This window comes from Paramacrobiotus metropolitanus, unplaced genomic scaffold (assembly GCF_019649055.1).
Source record: "Paramacrobiotus metropolitanus isolate TYO unplaced genomic scaffold, Prichtersi_v1.0 Parri_scaffold0000003, whole genome shotgun sequence".
NCBI lineage: Eukaryota > Metazoa > Tardigrada > Eutardigrada > Parachela > Macrobiotidae > Paramacrobiotus > Paramacrobiotus metropolitanus.
Genome location: NW_026570223.1, coordinates 3,683,905 through 3,705,927, shown reverse-complemented (window position 1 = coordinate 3,705,927; position 22,023 = coordinate 3,683,905). Strand labels below are relative to the sequence as shown.

Sequence of the window (22,023 nt, the reverse complement as noted above, 5' to 3'; positions counted from 1 at the left end):
TGCAGTACATAATCGTATCATGACCGTCAGTGGTCCGTCAATCGTAGTCAAACTCTACTCTGTGCTGCAAAGGGTCCTTCCGAAATTTTTTCCAAGAAACTTATGATATCGTGTGTTTTTACCTTCAAGACTTTAGCTAACAATAAAGCGAGTTTGAAATTTCTGTTACCTGGCAGATTTTTTAGTATCGTACAGAGAAAGTAAGTAGTAAAAAACTTGTTTGCACAGTTATACAGCGGCATTTGACTGACATCACGCACCACATGATTAATTTTAGTAGTATCGTACATAGCAAACTCGCTACAAAGTAAGTACAGTACTATAATTAAGTACTTGTATTCGTCTACTCGCTACAGATTCTATTCCTTCCACTTCTGCACGTGCATAGATGACGTGCGTCTATATAAGTAAACATTTTGCATTTGCCAGCATCAGAAGGCTTTTTGACTTTGAAAAGGCGATTGATTGTCTTTGGCAAGTTTAGTTTCTCTTTCTGACTTTCCCACATTTGTTTTGGAATATCTGTTTAACGTTTCACAGTCTAACTTGATCTGTGATAATCTGGTGCTTTACACAACTGTACCTAAAAAACGTTATCAATGCAGCTCTGGTCAAAAGGTGATATGCATTCCGCCACAGTGTCTCCTGAATCTTCTTGATACTGTACCTGTTGTCACAGTGTTGTGCAAATTTGCTCTTGCATCACTTCTGTGCAACCACGATAAGCTGACACAGTAGTATTTTTTCGAATCTAGTTTTTTGTGGTTTACGTGTTTGAAAACTCGCATCCCATTGCCGCAAATGTCTGTGGGCTGATCCCACGGCAAACTGGAGTCGTGGAGTCTTTCTAGTCTTTCCCTTGTGGACGCTGTGGATCAGCAATGGTCCTTGGAAGTTTCCGACCATGTCGGAATTATGCAGCACTTTTCTCGGTGGGCTAATCCGCATTTCGGTTAACTGTTCTGCATGAAATAAATCTTGCGAGTGAGATTTTTCATTTTTGGCTTTGATGGACAGATGAGAAAGCGAATCCCGTCCGGATGTAGGTGGCTGAAGAGTGCTACAGCTGCCAAAATCATCGCATCGACCATGGATCAGATCCATCCCACTCCGGCTCCTGTATTGTTGTACGATGAGGATGCTGTGCCTGTGTTCCAGCCAGAAAAAGTCGTCGTTCTCTCCAAAATCACGCGCTATGAATTCGAACGCAAACGCTATCCCCATCTTAGCGATCGTCAGCTGGCTGAAAAGGTAAACGAACCACGAGCGCGGCAATAAAAATCCATGCTCATAGTCATGGGTGTAAACTGTAAAAACCTTTAATGTGTGTTCTGCTGATAGAGTAAAGTTATTGCTGCGCTGGTTTGATGACTTACTCTGATATGTTAAAGTTGGAAACTGGATAAACGTGAAATTTTGGCCGTGTTTTAAATTTTCGTCCGGCTTTGCAGTTCTTGGAATTCTTAAATAATAAGTTTGGTAATAATGATATCGTAACTGTGTAATCATTGCAGTGACATTATTTGTAATTACGGCGGGTAATTAGTGGAGTGATGCAAAATCGCGGAACTATTCGCATTTCTTCATACATATCTGTAAAATGTTTTTGTTTGCAGTTAGCACAAAAGGGCTCCGATTATTATACACTGAGAGAACTGAATGCCTATCACAAAAATCAAGCTGACAAAATCGTTCGCACATTAAGGTACGTACATGCATTTTTAAACGATGATTATTCATTCTCTTAGCACATTAATTGTTGAACCTTACACTCGTATGGGAATTTTTTCGACTTCGGTGTATTGCGTGATGCGTTGTATAGCGTTTTGGTGTCATAAATCCTTCTCAGGAACATGGTCATTTCATTTCATTTTAGGAACAAAGGTATCGAAACCCATATTGTCAATCGCTACGAATATGGACCGGAAGTGATTGATTGGGCGGATGCGATTATTAGCGCCGGTGGAGACGGAACGTTTCTGCTGGGCGCTAGTAAGATCCGCAACTGCCAGAAGCCATTAATTGGCATCAATACTGATCCTCGCAGGTAGAAGTTTATTTGATGTGGCGAACGAACTAAAATAGATTTGTTGTATTGTTTGGATTGTTTTCAATTTTTGTCTTGCGATGTACAGATCGGAGGGTTATTTGTGCCTGCCAAAGGCAGCATCTCTCAACTTCTCAGAATCTCTGGACAAACTAATGAACGGCCAGTTCAGGTATACCACAGGAAATAACTTGAATTTGTTTCACTTGCCCACAGAACTGTAATGCTTATCTTGTATCGCTTCGTTGCACAGATGGTTTTATCGGCAGCGTATACGGATACAGCTGTCCGGTCCCAGCGCCTTGGAAACTCCTGTGGAGTTACATGAACAGGAGCTGAATTTTCCTGAACACCGCTTTGCGGATTGGGCTGTCGAAGACGCTGTTGAATTTGCGGATGCCTCGCGAGAATGCAGTAGGCGGGATGTGTCGGTTGCTGGATCGAGAAGTTCTAATTCTCGCCTATTGCCGGAAGTGGCCTTGAATGAAGTGTTTATTGGCGAATCGTTATCATCGAGGTAAAAAACGAAATCGAGTGTGTGCTCATTGTGCTGTGTTATTAATGCTGTGTCTGTTTGCTAACTCTAACCGCGCTTTTAATGTATTCTGCTTTACAGTACTTTCCTCTGTAGGGTCTCGTATTATGAGATTTCTCTGGATGATGCCCCCAGTGTAAAACAGAAGAGTTCAGGCGTTACCATTTGCACTGGAACCGGCTCAACATCATGGTCATTTAATATCAACAAACTGACGGAGCAGGCGACTGCTTCCATACTCAAAATTGGTAAGCGAATTAGTTCCTACTTCCTAGTAACTTCCTACGACCCTTACCCGTGCAGAATTGAAGTTCCTTTATTTTGTTTGATATCACTGTTGTGTATATTCGTGTCCATTTTTTAGTACGTGAGTCTAGTGATCTTCCCGTCCCAACCGAATCCGAATTTGTCAAAAGTGTAACGAAGACGTTCAACGACGAACTAATCTTCGATCCCAGCGATACACGCCTGGTCTGCACTATACGGGATCCTGTGTCGAATTCCATTTATGGTACCAGTAATCCGCGCGGCTTTGTGAACAAGTATGCTTTTTGTAAAGTTGTACATCACAGTAAATTTGAGTTATGTGTTACGTGAAACGATGCGATTACTGAATGCGTATGATGAGATTACTGAATTAATTCGCTGTTGGTACTTTTTTTAGAGTCGTCGTAAAATCTCGATGTTTCGATGCTTCCCTGGTAATTGACGGTGGCCCATCGTATAAATTCAATGATGGCGCAGAAGCTATTCTCACCACCCACCCGGACGATGCGCTGCGAACGGTTCAGCTCTTGTAAATAGTCTGCATACGTTTTATGTGTGCGTATATATTTATGGAAAGTACAAATGCAATATTTTGTTGAATTCTCGATAACAATGTTGCCTCTAGTGTTGTGCATGTACAGTTGTATATTTCGAGTGGATGACATTTGCTCACTATGCTGGTATTGTATTTATGTTAACTGGAGCTTTCATTTTATACGTAGTATTAATGTTAATAGCACAATGGGCGCAGTTTGCTTTGCATGCAAATTGAATTTGAACAACGCTTCGTAAATCAGAACACAATAAAGAGTAAAACTTAAATTAAACAAGATACCACCGAATGTATGCAATCATCACAAAATCCTTACCAAATAAATTAGAGAAGCGTTCAAATGTTACACACATGTCCAAACAGCTGAGAAGCACATATCGCAAATGACACAAGTTTACGGGTGGATTACTCACTGATGCCGGGTATACATTCAAAAACTGTTAACACCACTAAAAGAGTACATAAATTCCAGACTTTCACACATGAGGAATGCTGCCAGTTGTCCCACCCTTGTTCACACTTTTGTAAAAATATTATTTTAGAAGATGGGAATATAATTATCGATTTTGGCACGATGGCGCTGTGCTACACACTCCGCAATCCACACAATATTTCGGCATTCTTGTTCCTTGAGTTTGAACAAAGAATAAAACACTCCATAGTGGAACTGCTGCATGAAAGCGTTGACATTCAGTTTCACCTATATGTCGAAGAAACCCATTAGTTTCCAAAGCGGCAATACATCGTTTTGATTCAGAGCAAAAAACTGAGGTAACTGCAACCTCACCTCATATTCAAAAAACTTGTCCTCCAGAGTTTTCTCGCCTCCTCCTTGGCCTTGCACACCAATATCATCGAAAATCTTTTTGTACTCAGCGAAACTCTCAGCCACCATCCGGACTTGATCGTAATCCGATGCTCTTGTCAATCCAGCAATTCCATAAGGGAATAATTTGCCACACAATGGGTACAGGTTAACGCGATCGTCTTTTGTCAGTTCGGTCCCGAACGAGTTGATTGTGATTGTGAAGCACCGGCGATCAGCTTCGAACTACATGAATAAATGATACCATATAAGTATACCAAAGCGAAAACGGAGTTTTCTTCAGTTTACGAAATACAAGGAAGCAAGCACACGGATGTCACATGATAACCATGCTCATATTAGGTTCCAAATGCATGCAAAAATAGTATTCTGCGCATAGTATTGATTTTTGCATACATTTGGAAACTATGCGCAGAAAATAAAACTAGAGTATGTAATGCAATATATTTACGATTTTTAAAACTTTCAAATTTGAATTACAACCGTAAGTTCTTACCGCTAAAATCTCGCACATAACTTCCTCCGTAGTGCCGCCCAACTTTTTGCAGAAATCGTAAAACGATTCCAGATATGCCTATAATGCAAAATCAAACTACGTACTGGAATCCAGCAGTCATAATCACGAAAAGCAATCCCGACCTTGTAGAGCTTGTTACGGATAATTTCGATGTTCATTTCATCAAGATCCTGCTCGGATATACAGTCAGCGAAAAACGGTGCCAGTGGGGTATCGACGATGACTGCGTTGTACAACTCAGCTGTTGTCGATGCGATATTCAGTGCTTCCATCTGCTCGAAGCTTCCCAGTGGATGACATTTGCTGATGAGCTCGCCAATAGGACGACCGTGTAGGCTTCCCGTGATTAGCAGCACAATGTTGTCAATCATATAGGAATACCTGAATGATAAACCTTCAAGTGACTTGAGCCTTGTAATTTTGTCGCAAGCGCCAATCGCGAAAATTATAAGCATTAAAATAGTATAGCTAAATAAATCCTATAAAAAATTTCAGGTTTATTTAAACATAAAGTGAAAGAAAATGTTCTGCTTTTAATGATTTAATTTAGGATGAAATTTATATGGAAAAAGGCGCTATGGGATCAAATTCCATATGAACGGAATGCACTCACGTGATGTAGTCTAAAAAGGTGCTTAGTGGTTCCACAGCCTGATTTCTGATGTGGCGAAACTCCTGCACCATTTTCTCTTTCAGTTTTTCATCGATGACGGCCACTTGGAGTGGACTGGGTTCATTGGCCAGGAAGTTACCATAGTCCGTACTTTGAAGATGGAGTTTCAGATCTGCCACAAATTCACATTTGCTATGACTGCCAAACCCGCTACGCGTTATGACAGCAAAATGTCTCACCATCTATAGTTTCGCATTGCACTAAATTTAAATAATCCGTTCGGTTAAGGATGCCAGCCTTGAAGCCACGGATGAGACCTTCCAGATAGCCATCATCGATATTGAAAACGACTTCAGGGAAGAAATGGCTGAACATGTCTGCTGAATATAAAGCAGCGCTTCACCAAATGGAAAGAAGCGAACACACGATCACAGCTGGACGAAAACCGATAACTCCTCTGAATCTGAAGTTAACTCCAAAACAATCGAAATACGCAAATAACTTCAAGCAAATCAAAGGAATTAACGCACCCTACGGTCTATCACGAAACTGGAATATTCGTAACATCTGGTCTCTGGTGTGACTGGTGACTAGCGAGTAGAAATGCACTGTTTTCCCAAATGCACCAGGACACCGAGTGATCCCAAACACCCTCAGCAGCCAATATCACATGGACCGGGTTGAGCCGGACCGCTTTAAACGCTGCCCACGTTGAACATAAGCATCCGTGCGATTAAAATGCCCTAAGCCGATAGAAAGGCGGCGGATACATACCCGTCCTACCGTACTGCAAAAGGCGCTGACCGGAAGCGATGAAAAATTTCGTAGTGGAAAATCGGGAATCGTCCAATCTAGCATCCAGATTTTCAGTAAAAAATTACTGTTACTGAATAAGTTTTTAAAAGACGCCACAGATGTCGCTGGTTTTTTGCTGTCTGCCTTTGCGAGGCGATCAACTTCCAATTCGCTTCGCCGTTGACAAATAAAGCGCTGCTGCTGACTTCCCTGTTATAGTGTGATATTCTCGGTGGCTCGGCGCACCACTCAACGCATGGGGAAAAAAAAAGATGAGAAATTATTAGTTACAGTAGTTTTAAGCAGGACAGGGCCGCTTTTTTTAAATTTTTTCTAAATTTTGCTATGGATTTATGAGTTTTGTGGATTTATGATTTATAGTTATAAATTTTGGGAATCATGAAATCTTGATGCACTCATATACAATGCGGATTTTTCGTAAGCTTGGTGTGAAAAGCTAGTGAAGCTGGCAGTGGCCAGTGATGATGCAACGCCAGCTGAGATCCCGGACCGTTTTTTGTGTTGATCCTTGCAGATTCGTTGCGCTCTTCAGCGTCATTTTTTGTTAGTCTTTATCTAAGATGTTAACCGAATTTCTTCGGGCTTCTCCGAAATGCCACTCCATCGGAGGTTTCGGTCGACGGTACCATGTATTGGCCCATCGTCCTCTGCGCATCGGCTCTTCCCAATCCGTCCTTATTTCTCCAAGTCCATACTTTTCTCCAGTCGTAAGACCCCTGGGAATTAGATATTTCGGGGTGGCTACCATTGCACGGCAGGTTCTGAAACTCCGTTACTGGATTATTGGGGGCGCGGTCGGCGGCGGAGTCGCCCTGAAGGATAAATATGAAAAATTCAGAGAACAATTGCCGGAGCTTCCTGATTTTTCCCAGTATTTTCCCGACGCGACAGCTGAAAAGCTCAATACCATGTGGGATAGGATCCGGCGGAATGCGGAAGTCGGGGGAGGAGCTGTGGCGACGTTCGCGCACGACGGACTGGATCGAGCGAATACATGGTTGTTAGATTTGGAGAAACGATTAGGCTCACAAATTCGGGACGGAATTGGCGAGCATCCGTCAGATGAAGAAGGAAATCCGGAAGGTAGAAAAATTGTGCGCCACATGTTTTTTTTATGTGCAAAAATCGATAAGCACCCATAAATATGGGATACAAAATAAATTTTAAGATAGTGATAGATTACAAAATAAACCATTGCGTGATTTACGTCCTCTGAATATTGCCTTATTTTTTTCTAATTTATACGAACGTATTCATGTTTTCGTGTGCTGATTTTGAGTACTTCTAAACTTACGGTTAGTTATTTTTATTACGCCCTGCGTGTACTCTTACGTTTGCCGGTATTTTGATACACGAGGAATGCATTCCTTTTAAATTTCTATTAATTTTTTCGTGCTGGTGAGATTGTCTGTTCTTGTAGGATATTCGCTTCCATTTTTCAATGCTATGGGAGCAGGAAGCATAAGTTTTCCGATTCCGTCGTTATGTAAGAGAATCATAATCGTTACATTGTTTTGCTAAGAAATGATTGTTTGTACTGGCAGATGCCGACCAACCAACGACCATCACCGTTCCCGTTCCACCCATTGCCTCGAGTAAACCGGCGCCGACCAAAGAAGTGCGCGAAGAGCGCCGGAAAAAGGCTGACAAGGAGCGCCTGGTGGTGGATCTGGAAAACGAACTGCGGCGACTCCATGCAGCCGGCCAGATGGCTATTGACAGACTAGAACAGGAGAACCGTGAACTCCGCGACACTTTAAACGAAATCCGTGACGCCAATCGTGATCGCACTGCTGTGCGGCCGCCATCAACACAGAGCCCCATTGAAATGTATTCGGAAATTCTGGATCTGCTCTCGTCATACGATAGTGCCTTTAATAGTCAGGACCATTTGCCGCGGATTGTCGTGGTGGGTGATCAGAGCGCGGGGAAAACGAGTGTACTAGAGATGATTGCTCAAGCGCGGATTTTCCCCCGCGGCGCCGGTGAGATGATGACACGGGCACCGGTACAGGTGACGCTCAGTGATGGACCAGATCGGATTGCCCGCTTGCGGGATTCCAGTCGAGATTATGATTTGGATAGCGAACGGGATTTAGTGGATTTAAGAAGGGAGATTGAGATGCGGATGCGGGCCAGTGTGCGGGATGGGCGCACCGTCAGTAAAGATGTGATATCTCTATCGGTTAGTAATACTTTATTACTTAGTAATAGCTGGTATTTTAGAAAATAAAATGATTATTTGAGAATTTGTTGAACTAATTTTAGTTAATAGATTTTGGAGTTTAATTTCTTATTGTTAGTTATAATTTTTGCGATGCGCTGACAGAACAAAAAAAAAACATTATTCTGTCTACTGTCTTAAACTGACGGGGTGTGCTGTAGGTGAAAGGACCGGGCCTCAGTCGTATGGTATTGGTTGATCTCCCAGGAATAATAGCGACTGTTACGGCAGACATGGCTACTGATACCAAAGATACTATTTTCTCCCTCAGCCGCACCTACATGCAGAATCCGAACGCTATCATTCTCTGCATTCAAGACGGTTCCATTGATGCCGAACGGAGTAATGTCACCGATCTGGTAAACTCCATCGATCCGGAGGGCGCGCGTACTATTTTTGTCTTGACCAAGATAGATCTGGCGGAAAAAAGTGTCATGAATCCTGAGAGAATAAGAAAGATCCTTGAAGGTCGCTTATTCCCAATGAAAGCCCTGGGATACTTTGCTGTGGTTACCGGTAGGGGAAATAAAGACGACAGCATTGAAGAAATTCAAAAGTACGAACAAGAATACTTTCGGCGGTCGGCGCTGCTAAAACAAGGAGTATTCAAGGCCCATCAGACCACAACCAAAAACCTGAGTCACGCCGTGTCGGAACGATTTTGGCGTATGGTTAAAGAGACAGTAGAAGCGCAATCTTTGAATTTGAAAGCCCAACGATTTAATTTGGAAGCCGAGTGGAAGAATCATTTCCCCAAGCATCGCCCGATGGATCGCAAGGAATTGTACGAGCGCTCGCGAGTAAAAATCATGGATGACATTATGACCGCATGTCTAACAGCAAACATTGGTTGGATTAAGATCATAGAAGAGGATTTATGGAAGCGGTTTTCTCCGTATTTATTCGAGAATATTTACTTTCCAGCTGCGGCAGCGGAAACCCGTCCCATGTTTAACACCATCATTGACATCAAACTGCGCGAATGGCGGGAGAAGAATCTGGAGCAGTTATGCTTGGCAGTGGGATCAAATGCTATGAAAAATGAAATTCGAAAGCTGGTAGAAGCGGGAATGAAGGAGATTGCCGACCGCGATTCCATCTATGATGAAATCAAGAGAGGCGCCGTCGAAGTGGCCTTAGATAGACACAAATGGGAACGGCAAGCCATCGACAGATTGCGGAGTCTGGTTATCAACGCGCTTGACGATCATTCCATTGCGACCAATCTCATCTGGGATCATGCTGTGGAATTCTGGCAGAATGCTGTATCGGAAAAGCTGGATGATTTACAGAAAGAGTTCCGGGAACAGTTGGGACCGGGATTTCGAGAGCGATGGTTGAGATGGAAGTCACTGAGTCAGCATCAAAATGCTGCAAGAGAAACGCTTCTGGAATTAGAAAAAGTTCAGAAAGCGCGAAGTGCTCCTATAATGGCGGATCTGAGTGCGGATGAAGTGAATGCCGTGAGAAAGAATTTGGAATTGAAAAAAGTCGTCGTGGATAACGAGACCATTAAGATATTGTGGAGTTTACTTAAACGACAGGTTTTTTGAAGGATGCCTCAAAGCGCGCGGATTCCTGCCGTAATGCGTTTTATCAGTACAAAAAGGGATCTCTGGATGATGAAGTCAATTGTGATGATGCGCTGCTGTTCTCCAGAGTACGACGGATGATCAGTCAGACGAGTCGGTCTTTGGCGCAGCAAATTGATGAATCGGAAGTCAGACGGTTTGAGCGCGAACTGAAGCGCACGGTTAATGAATTTGGTCAGACGTCAAGTAGTCTCCAGAAGTATTTCAGTGGGAAACGCGTGGATTTGGCGGAGAAGCTCAAGCAAATACGGCAGATTCAAGAGAAATTAGATGGTTTTATAACTGTTCTGTCTGATGAAGAGAGAACCAAACGCACTAGGTTTGCGTTCAGCTTGTGATGTGTTTTCGATTTTATTAAAGTTACTTGATTGTTGTACTTTCTGGTTTTTATCGAAGTTTTGGCATTCTGAACTGGAATACAGTTTGAAGCCGTAAAGGGCGTTAATCAATAACGGCGAATAATCATTTAGAAGAAATGCCTCTCCAGCAAATATCCCGGCCACATCTTCCGTTAGCTTCGGATAAAATACTGTAGTAATTACATCACATGGCATAAACTCTCATAGACCAATAAGACCATCAGAATCTTCGGTGGAATTTGTTCATGATTTTCAGCTATTACGTACAACGCACTGAAAATATTTCCGCTTTACAATTTCACCGCCACTTTCGACTGTCACTCTCCTAATTTCCAAGTTATCTGTACATGAGAGAAGCGAAGTGAACTTCACGGTGAATATGAATACGGATGTTTAATAAACGGGTTGATAATTTGTGCAAAACGTGGGAATCTATTTTACCGCAAAAACAACTTGAAATTTTCAACCAGATTTGTGGTAGGTAACAATTTTTCCAGGCGAAATATATATTCTTTAAAAGATAGAAATCTTGTACGGAATGGTACACTCAAACCTTCAAAACACTAAAATAGCTGCATCGAAAAACGATCAACAATCACAGAATCAAAATCGGCAGGAAAGGTATTCACAAACGAACACACGTAATATCTTATTAATGTCATCCACCGTATCGTAGTGAATATTGGCAATATTGTCCTCGTACTTGTGCCACACACTGGGGAACGGATACGAAATTAAATGCACAATTTTAACACCCTTCTCCATGAACGGTCGGTGATCATCGTCGATCATTCCAACAGGAAATCCACCGCGATCGAAGTAATTATCAAGCCGTCCCCACTGTTTAATTAATCGTAGCTGCGCCAGCCGATCTTCATCCTTCGATAACTGATTGTACAAGTCACCCGTCGACGAAAAGAAATTCCGGAAATTGGTATCCGTAGTACCAATTAAATCCAACAACACAAACACATCCATAGAAGAGAGTTCATTCATCGACGCCACATCCGGCGCAAATCGGTTGCGCGTACGCGACCAACTATTCGCCAAGTGACGAGCCCCATACAAGGAATCCGTCGCCGACCACTCCCCGAAAGCTTCTTCGCCATCCATGAATAGTAACTGCAGCGTGATATCCTGTTTGGTCGAGCGGTTGTCAACGCGTCCACGAAGGGCGGTGGCGAGATCTAGTAACATGGCACAAGGGACGGCGGAATCCGTAGCGCCCACGAATTCCCCACGGGAATCAAATTTGGAATCATAGTGGCATACCAGAACTAGACGTCGCGGCGCATTCGGGTCTAAGGTGGCTATGATATTTGTAAAAGTGCGCCTGGCGTGCGGAGCCGGTGGTGAATCGTCGAATTTATCCAGTTCAATCGTGTATCCCAGGTTCTGGAGCGTGGTTATTAAAAACTATCAAAACAGGGAGCAATAATTACCAATTTACCTTAGTCATCACAGGAAAAGTTTTAAATTCTGCCTTGAGGAAATCAAGTGTCCTTGAAAAACTTAGGTATATTTAGTATTTACTGTCTGCGTTTTTCGGGGTGAGCACTGTGCAAGTTTCTTACCGCTTTCCTCGAGAACGCTAACTTTTGCCAGATTAATCTGTTTTCCTGCATAATCACCGTTTTCAAACAACCAACGTGACTGCAAGCAGCAAGTGCCGGCAACCCACAACAACTCATTATTTACCAAAACGTGCACAAAATACATGCAAAAAAAATTAACATTCCGAAGTGCCAAAAAATTATACAGAGCGCATGACCTACGCAAGAACGACTTACGCAACAGAGATGCATGAAAGATGAGACGACTACAATTTACCAATACCTCTTCAAATCGTTACGAAATTCGAACAAAACAATTCTTGTGCAAATATTTATACAGTTACATTCCAGCGCAACTTGAACGCGCACTCACGGTCACTAAAAACTACAAGCTAACAATCGATGGATGGTCCAAATAAGAACAAAAACAATAGCGCAGCATATTTAGCTTTTTCACAGTTAGGAAGTAAACTGGCAAATTTGTTACTGATTATACAGGGCCATTATGATATAAGCTGAACAATATTTTAGCAAATTATGCAGTACCCAAGCAAAACAACATATAATTACATCATTAATTACATATCTACACGTAAATGCATTCATCACGCAAGACTCAAAATCAAACTTAATTTAAGCGCGACAATATTTCAGTTTCACGTTTTAGGAATTTCATGTATGTGATCTACAAAAATCCCAAATTGGTACAGTTAGAAAAAAACGAAAAAGAAGTACTGGACTAATAAAATAAGTAAACATTTCGCAATGTACTTAAATGCAGTTTCTTGCTAGTATTTCGATTGCGCTCTGCATAAACGTTTCCAAAATTTTTGAAAACAGTTAAAAAGAATGTTTTCCTACCGTACACTGTAAAATAACAATAATACAATTTGTGGATATTCCGTCCTGTAAACAGTAAAAAGGTTTGCTAACAGCTAACCTGTTGAACTTGCAGATTTCCCTGAGTTCCCGAAACTCTGGGAATTAGAATAGGTTGCAGTAATCCCAAAAATCGCTCCTTGTTCGATAATCCCGCCAAACTCCTCAGCTGATCATCGGAAGCCGCGGTCAGCGGACTGCTGGTTTTATCAAAAAACCATTGCGGTGGATTGCCCAGTTGCCGCTTGGCCGCGGCATTCTGCCTGGCGTCCTGGGCATTGGAGGAATTGCTAAAGGATGCGAAACTCAGCAGCTGGAACAGATACGCCAAGGCGCTATCAGAAAAGAAGGATGTTGTATTCATAATCACAGCAGTGCAGGCAAATTACTACAGTAAAATATGAAGCAACGTGGCCACAGAATTCATCACGAAATGGCGGCAGCCAAAATCAGGTCCGAAAGTGCGGAGGAAAAATGAGCACACATGTTGCTAGCTACGTGTTGTTGTCAATGTATACTCACAGAATCGAGAAGCCCACAATGACGATGCGCCGTAATGATAGTCGCCACATGTATCCGCGTTACCATAACTATATTTACTCGAAAAACTACTGCGATAACAATGGAGACATATGAATTGGCAAAAATGCTTGTGTATGCGGCAAGCGCACTACTCTAGTGAAAAACACAAATGCCTTCAGCGCTCAAATGGTTTTTTAACGAGTGAAGCCATAATATGCGCTAAACCGGAAAATGAATGTACTGGGAAACAACAGCAACGACAAGATTAATATCGCCGGAGTTGAAACTGTCCACGATAAAACTTACTTCCTTAGAGCAAATGTTCTACAAAAATTTGTATTACAAAGTAGATTTTAAAATCTACTGAAATGTTTCTTTTTGTTAGCGTATATTAATTAGGACCGCGTAAGCTAACTGGAATTTTAACAAATGAGGGAAACATGTCTCAGTGGGACAATATATGTAAATAAATATATGTGCATGATTAGCATGTTGCATTAGCTATTACTTGACACACTTCAAATTCGAAATATTTGCAGGTCATCTGACCACCCAAAAAGTTTTGAAGATTTAAATTTTGCACGTTGTTTAAAAAAAAGTTTAATGGATGATCCGGGAGTATCACTCATTGACCAGTAACGAAGTTGGTTTTCTTCCACACTGGCAGTGAGTTGCACTGATAACTGTGTGAACCACCTTCATTTACGACAAGCCAATCTACAGAGTAGAACCGCAAAACATTAATTCAATTCCAAATGAGTTTTTTTGAATTACAAATCAGCCGTTTCAAATAACCCAAGCATCATAGCAGATAATTCTACAATTTAAAACGAGAAAATCAGCAGTGAAAACCAAGATTGAATAACAATCACTTCAATGAGCTATCCAATACACACTGGGATTACCTTTGGACACCAATTGCAAAAACTGGAAACGATGACTGTCATTAATTTTAAAAAGCAACAAAACGACAAAAAGGAAGCAAAAAAGCGTCCCCGCAGCGAGCGAGCTGCACCCAGGGGAAAGAGACTCGAAAAGCGTCTTTGGTCCATTGAAACACGAACAGCTGCCACGACGAAGAGACTAAAAAGCGGAATAAAAACCATCCATTCCCAACTCCGCACAAATCACAGACAACAACCATTGTCCGCGGGGGCACGACACAGAGCCGTCGCTCTGTGCCCACTGGACCGTCATGGTATAGCAGTCATTTCCACAACGGAAGAGGTATATCAGGGATCACCGAACGCACATCGCACAAATTCACCGCCCTTGAGAAGCGCCCATTTCCGCTGATCAAACACAACTACAACGTGTGGTGCAGACGAGCGTTGGCGCTAGACTGACCCGGCACTCCCACAGAATGCCTGCGATCGGTAGCGGTGTTGATCAAATCCCGCAGTTCGCGCTCCAGAAGTTCTCGTGCCTAAAATATTCGGCAAATTATTTTTAGCAGTTGCGCATAAAAAAATGCAGCGAAAAGATTCCAACACGTACGAAACGATTTTGCGTAGGTATTTGCAGCGCTAAGGCCAAACTGTTATGATCAAAAGCCTCATCCAGCGCTATGACGGCGCCGTGAATTCCGGACTCTTGGAGATTTTCGGCAAATTCCTTCAAGCCAATGGCCACGATCCACTGTATAACGCGGTCATTCGACCACACAATCACGTCTGAAATGGCAAGAAACCAATGACAAGGAACATGCAGATAGCATATAACTTTTTACACTATTCACTCCAATATTAAAAGAAAAATTTAATCAATGAAACGCTAGCGTGGAACTACAGAAAGCTGGCAATGAAACTGAGTCAAATTACCCTTTGGTTCAGTTTCGCAACGTTTACGGCGCTCTTCTAGTTCTCGACGATTGAAGCCTAACCGATCCAGACAAGCGATTCCGTATTGGAAACTTGTTCTACAATGAAAAAGAACAGCATGAATTAAACCATAAATATCCTAGGACCACTTAAACTACCGATGGAATCCATCGACCATTTTTAATTGGCCGCGGAGATCTTTCTTAGTGAGATGATCAAGCATCCGTGCATCAACCAAACATTCCATGAAGGTCGACCGGTACTGCGGCAAGCCCAGCGACGGTAACCAGTAGTTTCCCACCCATTCGTGGTTCATTCCAGCGAACGCGGCCCTCTGAAAAGGGAGTTGATCTCAGTCACCACGAAATGTCGCAACGACGTAAGGAATTCAATGCGCAATATTTATATAACAGCTAACTATTGTCAATTACCGTAGTCTTCGTGGCAGATGGACTCGTGATATCGACCATTTCCTGAATAGCGAGACGTAGTTTCAATCGGTGTAACGGATTAGCAATGCCGATCTCCCGCTGCATCTCCGTATCACTTAGAGAGGCCATGATCGCGCCACTCTTCACATTTGACTTGCAGACTGACACGTACCAATCCGGCATCCCCACCCAAACCTAAATAAAGAAACGAAGCGAAGTTTGTTTTGCACAGCGCACGTACTGAACAAAAGGTAGATCCCAAAATACTAAGAAAAAAAAGTCAGGCGCAAAACCGTACCTCCAACCATGCGACAATGGTCGCTCCATCCCACATGACGAATGGGTCGCCTTTATTGAGGGCTGCAGTCAGTATATCCACCCTAAAAATTACTTTGCTTGAACTATTGTAAAAAAATAAAGAAATTCTGCAAACTACGGCATTTATCAAGAACACCAGAATACAGGTAATTAACATCAACGAACTTCTTTCTTTTCCTGCGATCAAAATCCACCGGTCCGCCTGGACTCGCTCCCGGCAGCCGCTCCAAAGGCCCATTCGGCTCGGCGTCTCGTTCCGGCGAAAAGAGATCCACATCATTGTGCGCAATGTGCACCAGGCTCCGTGATCCACCAGCAGCAGCCTGCTGATTGGCTGTCTGTTGCAAGACTTTCTTCTCTTTCTTATTGAATAATTTCCCAAATGAATTGCGGATGCTGCGTTTCTTTTGCACGGGAAAGCCCGGTTGCACTTGTCGGTGCAGGGAATCCTGGCTGGAATGCCCGCTGCTCACCGGACTGGGCGTATCATGAGAACTCTCCATATTCCCGCTGCGGTTCAAATGATTCGCGTACCTGTAAAAAAATAATGGAAATAAATACGAAAACCTGCTAAAAAATAGATTTTCAGCTAACAAAGGTGTTCCCTTCGCGCTCGATGTTACTAAAGTTAAAAAATGTATTTGGCACTCACGTGACTCCACCATCAACAAATCCTAAACCGTGTGTGTGTCCAGAACGATCGTACATCGCCGGTCCACCGGCGACTCCATTTACGCTTCGCGGGAACGTGTTGGATTGTGGCACATTAACAGGATTGGACGGCGGACTTCCCTCATGGACAATGGTATGAACATCATCAGTTTCCTTCCAGTCCTTCTATCCGTCATCAACGCAACCCATCAATGAGCGCAACCGTACTAAACACAAGACACAAACCTCGATCTCCGCTAGCATCATGACGGGATTGAGTTTCTCATGTCCCGCCCCTCCGTTACCATTCGAGCCGTAAACACCGGTTGTCTCCATTTCCTAAACAAGTAAAAAAGCCCAATTTCCATACTTTGTTAGCTCTTCACTATGAAATTCAACGCCAACGATCCATGGAGAATCCTTATCAGCGCAACTTACGCCACGCGGAAGCCGCTCGGGTGATTTACGTCCAATATAATGAAAATCGATACTGCCCACTTGGCTTTCGAGTTCTTCCGTTCGCAACTCGGCATTCTGTTTTTCTTCCTGGATCATCCGGATTTCGTGATTTATAGCATCCAGCTGCTGCTGCAGCATCATTGCTAAACTCTGCGCATCAGTTTGACCGGACGGCGATAACATATCGCCACTGGCGAATAAATGTCGCTCATCAAAATCGTCCATATGGGCATCAACGCAATCAAATGCATGCTGAACATTGGCTAAAACATGGGCTTGCTGGACTTTTTCCCATTCGGCCTCGCCGGTCGTCAGCACTTGAATCTGCATTAAAAAATCATGTTTTGCTAATTCATTTGCGATGCTAAAAATAATTCGAAAATAGCAGTAGCATTAACCAAAATTTGAGTTCGACCTTTCTCCAAATACCGCCATTAACCGGCTCCTTACGATTACGTAATATTCTCATGCAGACAACGTAGGATTTCAATTTGTATTTAAAAAATTAGTAACAAGAACAGTCAAATTATGTTATGTTGGTCGTATTCTGCAAATACCTTTGAGTGTTCTCCATCAATAATTCTTTGTCGACCCGGTGCATTTCTCCTGAGCGATCCCATACCATTTTGAACGGAATAACCCATCCCATCAGTATATCCATTCATGTTGTTCGGAGGATTGCTCCTCGAGGATAAATTAGTAATGGTCGCTTGCATCTGTCGCATTTGATCGTCCATACGTTGCTACAGTAAACAATTAGCACCGTTTAATGCATACTCACACAATCAATCCTTTGTAACCAGTCACAAACCTTTGCAACCACAGATTCTTCCAGCTCCGTCTTTGTTCGCTCCAGTTCAAGCACCAGAGCATTTTTCTCCTCCAGTGCCTCCATTCGCTCTTTCAGATGAGACTGCAGTCGATCTTTCTGTTCGGCAACCAATTTCTCCACTGTTTCCGTTAATTTGGCATTATGTTCCTCATTTATCTTCTCTCTTTGTCGACCCTACGCAAAAGAACCGTAATGACTATGTTTCTGTACAAAAGGTTGGAAGCTACATATTATTTTGACCAGGGTCAATTCAATGAAGCCCACAGCAAAAAAATCTGCCCGCTCAACCATGGACGAAATTACTGCGGACCAAAGCACTCAAAATAAGCCAAATTCACAAAGATAAAAGAAACTGGTTTTATTCTCATTACCCGTAATACATCGGCTCTCTTTTCTTCCAGTTGCGATTCCAGTCTTCGCATGTTCTCCTCAGCCGAAGCGCCCATCTGTTTCTCCTCGCCATCTACATCGCTATCCCCGTGTGCTGTCAGCGCTTTTTCCGCTAATTCATACATTTGCTGCAGACTGTGTAGTCTGTCGTTGAGCACGCGTATGGAAGCTTCCTTAGAGACAACGTCACTCTCTAATTTAGTGGTGAGCTCTTGTAAGGATGCAGACTCCTGCTGCGTCGACCGATGGCGTTTCTCCAGTCCGCCTATTCGGATTTCTAGGTCTTGTTTGGCGGCAGCAACCTGCGGCGGTTAAAACAATGCTTACAAATTCGGCGATCAGTTTTAAACTAGAATAAACTACTAGCGTAAAATTAAATGCACGATGACGACGGTATGCTGTCAATATATCCGACGGTGCTGATAACAAAGGTACTAGTACAGTAACTAATCTTTAAAATACTCATTTCAGTTCGTACCTCGGCATATTCACGGCTTAATTTAACACTGTTATCTTTAAATTTGGCTAGCTCTTCTTTCTGCTGCGCTATGTAGCTTTCCAGCTCGGCAATTTTTCTTGCTGACTGTGACTGGGCTTCCAGAAACGTAGCCATGGAGGGAGAAGGGGGCAGACCATCCGGTTTCGAAGTCGACGCTTCGGCGAGAGTGGGGCCATTCCCAGCAACCTTGAAACACAACCATCAAATGAAAAAACAAGAAATACAGTACAGAAGTAACCAAAAGTATGAAATACAGCTTCATGAAATGATTGCAGTCCACTACAAGCAAACCATACATGTACTTAACCTTTACTACACAATATCAACAAGACAAGTCGCAGCTTTTTTTACAAATCAGTTCACGTAGTTTACACTTTTAATAAAACAGAATTGCAAAATCTACAATAATACTCACCTCCAAATGCGGTTTCGGTTGGTCCAGAGCACTTTTTAACGTAAAAATCTGTAAAAGAATTCATTTTCACCGCTTATAAGTAATGTGATTGGATTAAGTCATACCTCTTTATCCCGCACTATCAACTCTTCTTCCAGCATCTCATTGCGTTCTTGTGCCACCCTCAGCTTCTTTCTGACCTTCTCATCCAAGGCTTTATGGTGCTCAAAGAGGGATTTCAACGCTTGCAGCACTTCCTGCTCATTGGACGCTTGACTATTGGAACCTCCACCCGCCTGGCGTCGCACCACTGTAGACCGGATGGTGCGATCATAGCGGGAGACTAAACATTCCAGATGTTCCAACAGCAGCTAATAATAAAAAAATACTTGTTTTTATTCGTATAACCAGGAAGTATAAATTCGGCTAAGGACAAACCTTGGTATTGTTGCGTTCGGCCTTCAATTCCTGGATCTCTTCATCACGCTCTTCCAAATTCAGCCGGAGATGATTAAGTTGCTTTACGAGGACAGCCACATCCTGTCAATGTCAGGAAATACGCGCATCCTTAATTCGCTCGATAAATTGATTTTTTGCGACTCTACCCGAACGTTACGAGCTTTTTGTAAAATGCAGACAAATACAATACGGCAGAATCCCAGCAAACAACCTAATGCGTATTTACATATTTAGAAAAAGAGAAAACATTTAGTATCGATGACAGGAAATCAAAAAGTCGAAAAAATGCCAGAGTTACTAGAGCAGCGATACAGTACCTGAGGAAGGGAGATGTCCAGCTGGTGTTGGAGTGACTGCACCTCTTTTTCAAGTTCGCTGATGCGCGCCTTGGCTTCGTTCAGTTGCTCCTGCGTATCGCGCAGGGCCTCCATATACTTATCGCGCTCATCCAGCATAGTGACCATGAGCTGCTCAAACTGTGGATCTTCGCCGTGACCACCTTCGTCGCCATCGCCAGCCGCCCCACTGAAGGAGCTTCTGCTGCTCACACCGTCCTCGTTAATTGTTGGCATTATATCCATCATTTCCATACTGCTCCACATACCTAACAACAGAAAATGTATCATGTAGATATACAACCAACAGGGATATCATTCAAATCACAAAAACTAAGCGTTTCCGGTTCAACAAAAAACACAAACCAAAACCGCTTCCAGCGTTTCAAGGGAAAGAACGTATGAATATTTTTATTGTATCAAAACAATATTATTACCGTAATTATCAACGTGATTTCGCCGATACGACAAAATCAGCCTAGCCAGCCGCGTTAATATCTGCACTGATTGCATATGATCTCTTTTGTTATGTGAGTTCCTGCATTCTTGATTTTTTCAGTTTTCAATTGCAATTATTGTGCTTTTCTGGAAAGTTAATACCACGACGGATTTTGCCGGCAGTAAGACAGGTTTATTGTTAATTATCCCAATAACATAATTACTCGTATAACCTAATCATTCTTAGGCACAATTGCATTCTTGCTACCGCTCCGAATTAAAAACTGTTGTTGCACTATCTGACTATCATATCATTCATACTCGTAGAAAGTAAAAAGAATTAGTGCTATTAAATATAAAAAAAACATAATCACCTGAAACTGCAGCGAACGTTCAGACAACAACCTTCAAAAATCTAACCTATCATCAGTCGCAAAACATCAAAGGCATCCCCGCGGGCAAGGGAGCTTACGGGTACACGTGATGTAAAAATTTCGAAAACCCTCGCAAGCTGTCAGGAACCGAATTCATAATTAAACAGTATAAAATATAAAGTAATCCAACTCAAAAGAATGCGGAACTGACAATTAAAGCTAAACGTCTGCCAAAAGAGCCCAGTAATGCATGAGTAAGTCATGCTTGCGCATGTCTCCAGTGTCTGACAACTTTCTTGCATACCGTATTGTGTTTTTCTATTACGACTACGCCAAACGAGCGAACGAACTGTAAACAGAAGAAAAACTCCATTTTGCCATTGAAGTCTGTTTGGAAATAATCTGGGTCAAGTGCTTTACGACATCGCAAACTTGCAAAAAAATGTCACGCTCCACTAGCAAACCGTACACATAATCACTTACTCAATTAGAACCAATTCCTCCCCGTCTCAATCGATGATAGTTAATTAATTAATTAACACTCAAACGAATCCACGCAACAATAAGTGACTCCAAAAAAGGACCGCAGAATGGCGCAGATAAATACGAAAACATAGTTGTATGGAAGCACTCCAACATTATCGGATGATGTGAATGCGGACGGATCCATAAAGTTTTACAGTGTTATTGTCATCACTGTGCGACAAAAAAACCTTATTCATCCGGAGATTATGGTAAAACATGGGAACCATCACGGAATCCCCCGATGCTGGCCATCTTTGATCTGCTCTGCAGCCTGCACGCTCCCTCTTCTTTGGCAAAGGGAAAAATGCAAAGTTAATTAGCAGAATGTCGCAATGAATCAAATCAGCTTATCACAGAAAAGCCGAAACCACCGAAGAAGGACGATAATCATCGGCTGCATGTGCTACATGATATGCGTGATGCAGTGTTGTGCTTATTAATAATTTGGGATAAGCAGCACATGGATTAATAGCAATTTAATCTAACCATATCTCCCACATCTGCATCCAGGCTGGCTGGCACCAGTCGGATCAATTAAAAATTTCCGCGCGAATAAGCGCAATGCACGTACAAACACCATCACATGGCTGTAATCCACAATGATAAGTTGTTTGATTTGTCATGGTGGAAAATAATGGCAGAGAGAGGAATGAGAGAAACAGGATAGGAGTAAAAGATCCCTGAATGGCTTTATAGCGAAAATGGAGAAAAATACATAAAACTTGATGGTCTTCTACAGTTCACAAATTACAATGATAGCTCCGCCCATAACACTCTGTATCATGCAACGATATC

At 42.5% G+C, this 22,023-nt stretch overlaps 5 protein-coding genes across 6 annotated transcripts; 2 read left to right on the top strand and 3 right to left on the bottom strand.

Annotated features, from left to right (window-relative positions):
* The first annotated feature begins 357 nt into the window (after positions 1-357).
* On the top strand, positions 358-3,665 carry LOC129594412 (NAD kinase 2, mitochondrial-like). Of its 2 annotated transcripts, none has more exons than XM_055491096.1 (9): positions 358-932; positions 1,018-1,251; positions 1,617-1,705; positions 1,877-2,047; positions 2,136-2,219; positions 2,301-2,564; positions 2,664-2,830; positions 2,947-3,124; positions 3,247-3,665. In XM_055491096.1, the coding sequence occupies exons 1-9, from the start codon at positions 882-884 to the stop codon at positions 3,380-3,382; spliced, it is 1,374 nt and encodes a 457-aa protein (XP_055347071.1). In that variant the 5' UTR covers positions 358-881; the 3' UTR covers positions 3,383-3,665. The 2 variants fall into 2 exon arrangements, with proteins under 2 accessions (XP_055347071.1, XP_055347079.1); XM_055491104.1 differs by having other exon boundaries at positions 363-932; positions 2,679-2,830.
* On the bottom strand, positions 3,596-5,990 carry LOC129594425 (V-type proton ATPase subunit d-like). The gene is made up of 6 exons (XM_055491116.1): positions 5,598-5,990; positions 5,359-5,530; positions 4,868-5,126; positions 4,725-4,802; positions 4,190-4,453; positions 3,596-4,102 (listed from the first exon to the last, which is right to left on the bottom strand). Exons 1-6 carry the CDS (start codon positions 5,731-5,733, stop codon positions 3,941-3,943), a joined length of 1,071 nt encoding a protein of 356 aa, XP_055347091.1. The 5' UTR covers positions 5,734-5,990; the 3' UTR covers positions 3,596-3,940.
* A 459-nt stretch (positions 5,991-6,449) lies between these two features.
* Positions 6,450-10,472, top strand: LOC129592356 (dynamin-like 120 kDa protein, mitochondrial). Its single transcript, XM_055488371.1, is given in 5 exon segments — positions 6,450-7,257; positions 7,595-7,660; positions 7,719-8,359; positions 8,560-9,940; positions 9,943-10,472. Coding segments are annotated over 5 exon segments (2,997 nt in total). The 5' UTR covers positions 6,450-6,734; the 3' UTR covers positions 10,329-10,472.
* Positions 10,473-10,847: 375 nt separating this feature from the next.
* On the bottom strand, positions 10,848-13,495 carry LOC129598495 (glutaminyl-peptide cyclotransferase-like). The gene is made up of 3 exons (XM_055496425.1): positions 13,304-13,495; positions 12,843-13,116; positions 10,848-11,765 (listed from the first exon to the last, which is right to left on the bottom strand). Exons 1-3 carry the CDS (start codon positions 13,351-13,353, stop codon positions 10,953-10,955), a joined length of 1,137 nt encoding a protein of 378 aa, XP_055352400.1. The 5' UTR covers positions 13,354-13,495; the 3' UTR covers positions 10,848-10,952.
* A 552-nt stretch (positions 13,496-14,047) lies between these two features.
* On the bottom strand, positions 14,048-21,942 carry LOC129598487 (liprin-alpha-1-like). The gene is made up of 19 exons (XM_055496411.1): positions 21,187-21,942; positions 19,874-20,160; positions 19,536-19,637; positions 19,223-19,468; positions 19,119-19,166; positions 18,683-18,889; positions 18,186-18,506; positions 17,794-17,988; positions 17,540-17,725; positions 16,962-17,306; positions 16,770-16,862; positions 16,525-16,709; positions 16,038-16,406; positions 15,853-15,934; positions 15,555-15,749; positions 15,282-15,457; positions 15,124-15,221; positions 14,801-14,976; positions 14,048-14,729 (listed from the first exon to the last, which is right to left on the bottom strand). The coding sequence occupies exons 2-19, from the start codon at positions 20,156-20,158 to the stop codon at positions 14,610-14,612; spliced, it is 3,429 nt and encodes a 1,142-aa protein (XP_055352386.1). The 5' UTR covers positions 20,159-20,160; positions 21,187-21,942; the 3' UTR covers positions 14,048-14,609.
* Between the last annotated feature and the right edge of the window lie 81 nt (positions 21,943-22,023).

Coding starts and splice junctions, on each gene's coding strand:
- LOC129594412 (XM_055491096.1), top strand. CDS start 882: ATGGTCCTTGGAAGTTTCCGACCATGTCGGAATTATGCAGCACTTTTC. Junction 1,706..1,876: donor AAAATCGTTCGCACATTAAG/GTACGTACATGC, acceptor ATTTCATTTTAG/GAACAAAGGTATCGAAACCC. Junction 3,125..3,246: donor CCGCGCGGCTTTGTGAACAA/GTATGCTTTTTG, acceptor TACTTTTTTTAG/AGTCGTCGTAAAATCTCGAT.
- LOC129594425 (XM_055491116.1), bottom strand. CDS start 5,733: ATGTTCAGCCATTTCTTCCCTGAAGTCGTTTTCAATATCGATGATGGC. Junction 5,531..5,597: donor GCAATGCGAAACTATAGATG/GTGAGACATTTT, acceptor AATTTGTGGCAG/ATCTGAAACTCCATCTTCAA. Junction 5,127..5,358: donor ACCTTTTTAGACTACATCAC/GTGAGTGCATTC, acceptor TTTATCATTCAG/GTATTCCTATATGATTGACA.
- LOC129598495 (XM_055496425.1), bottom strand. CDS start 13,353: ATGTGGCGACTATCATTACGGCGCATCGTCATTGTGGGCTTCTCGATT. Junction 13,117..13,303: donor ATTGTGGGCTTCTCGATTCT/GTGAGTATACAT, acceptor CTTTTCTGATAG/CGCCTTGGCGTATCTGTTCC. Junction 11,766..12,842: donor GAAATCTGCAAGTTCAACAG/GTTAGCTGTTAG, acceptor CTGTTTTGATAG/TTTTTAATAACCACGCTCCA.
- LOC129598487 (XM_055496411.1), bottom strand. CDS start 20,158: ATGTGGAGCAGTATGGAAATGATGGATATAATGCCAACAATTAACGAG. Junction 18,507..18,682: donor TAAGCCGTGAATATGCCGAG/GTACGAACTGAA, acceptor TAACCGCCGCAG/GTTGCTGCCGCCAAACAAGA. Junction 17,726..17,793: donor AAGAATCTGTGGTTGCAAAG/GTTTGTGACTGG, acceptor TGTTTACTGTAG/CAACGTATGGACGATCAAAT.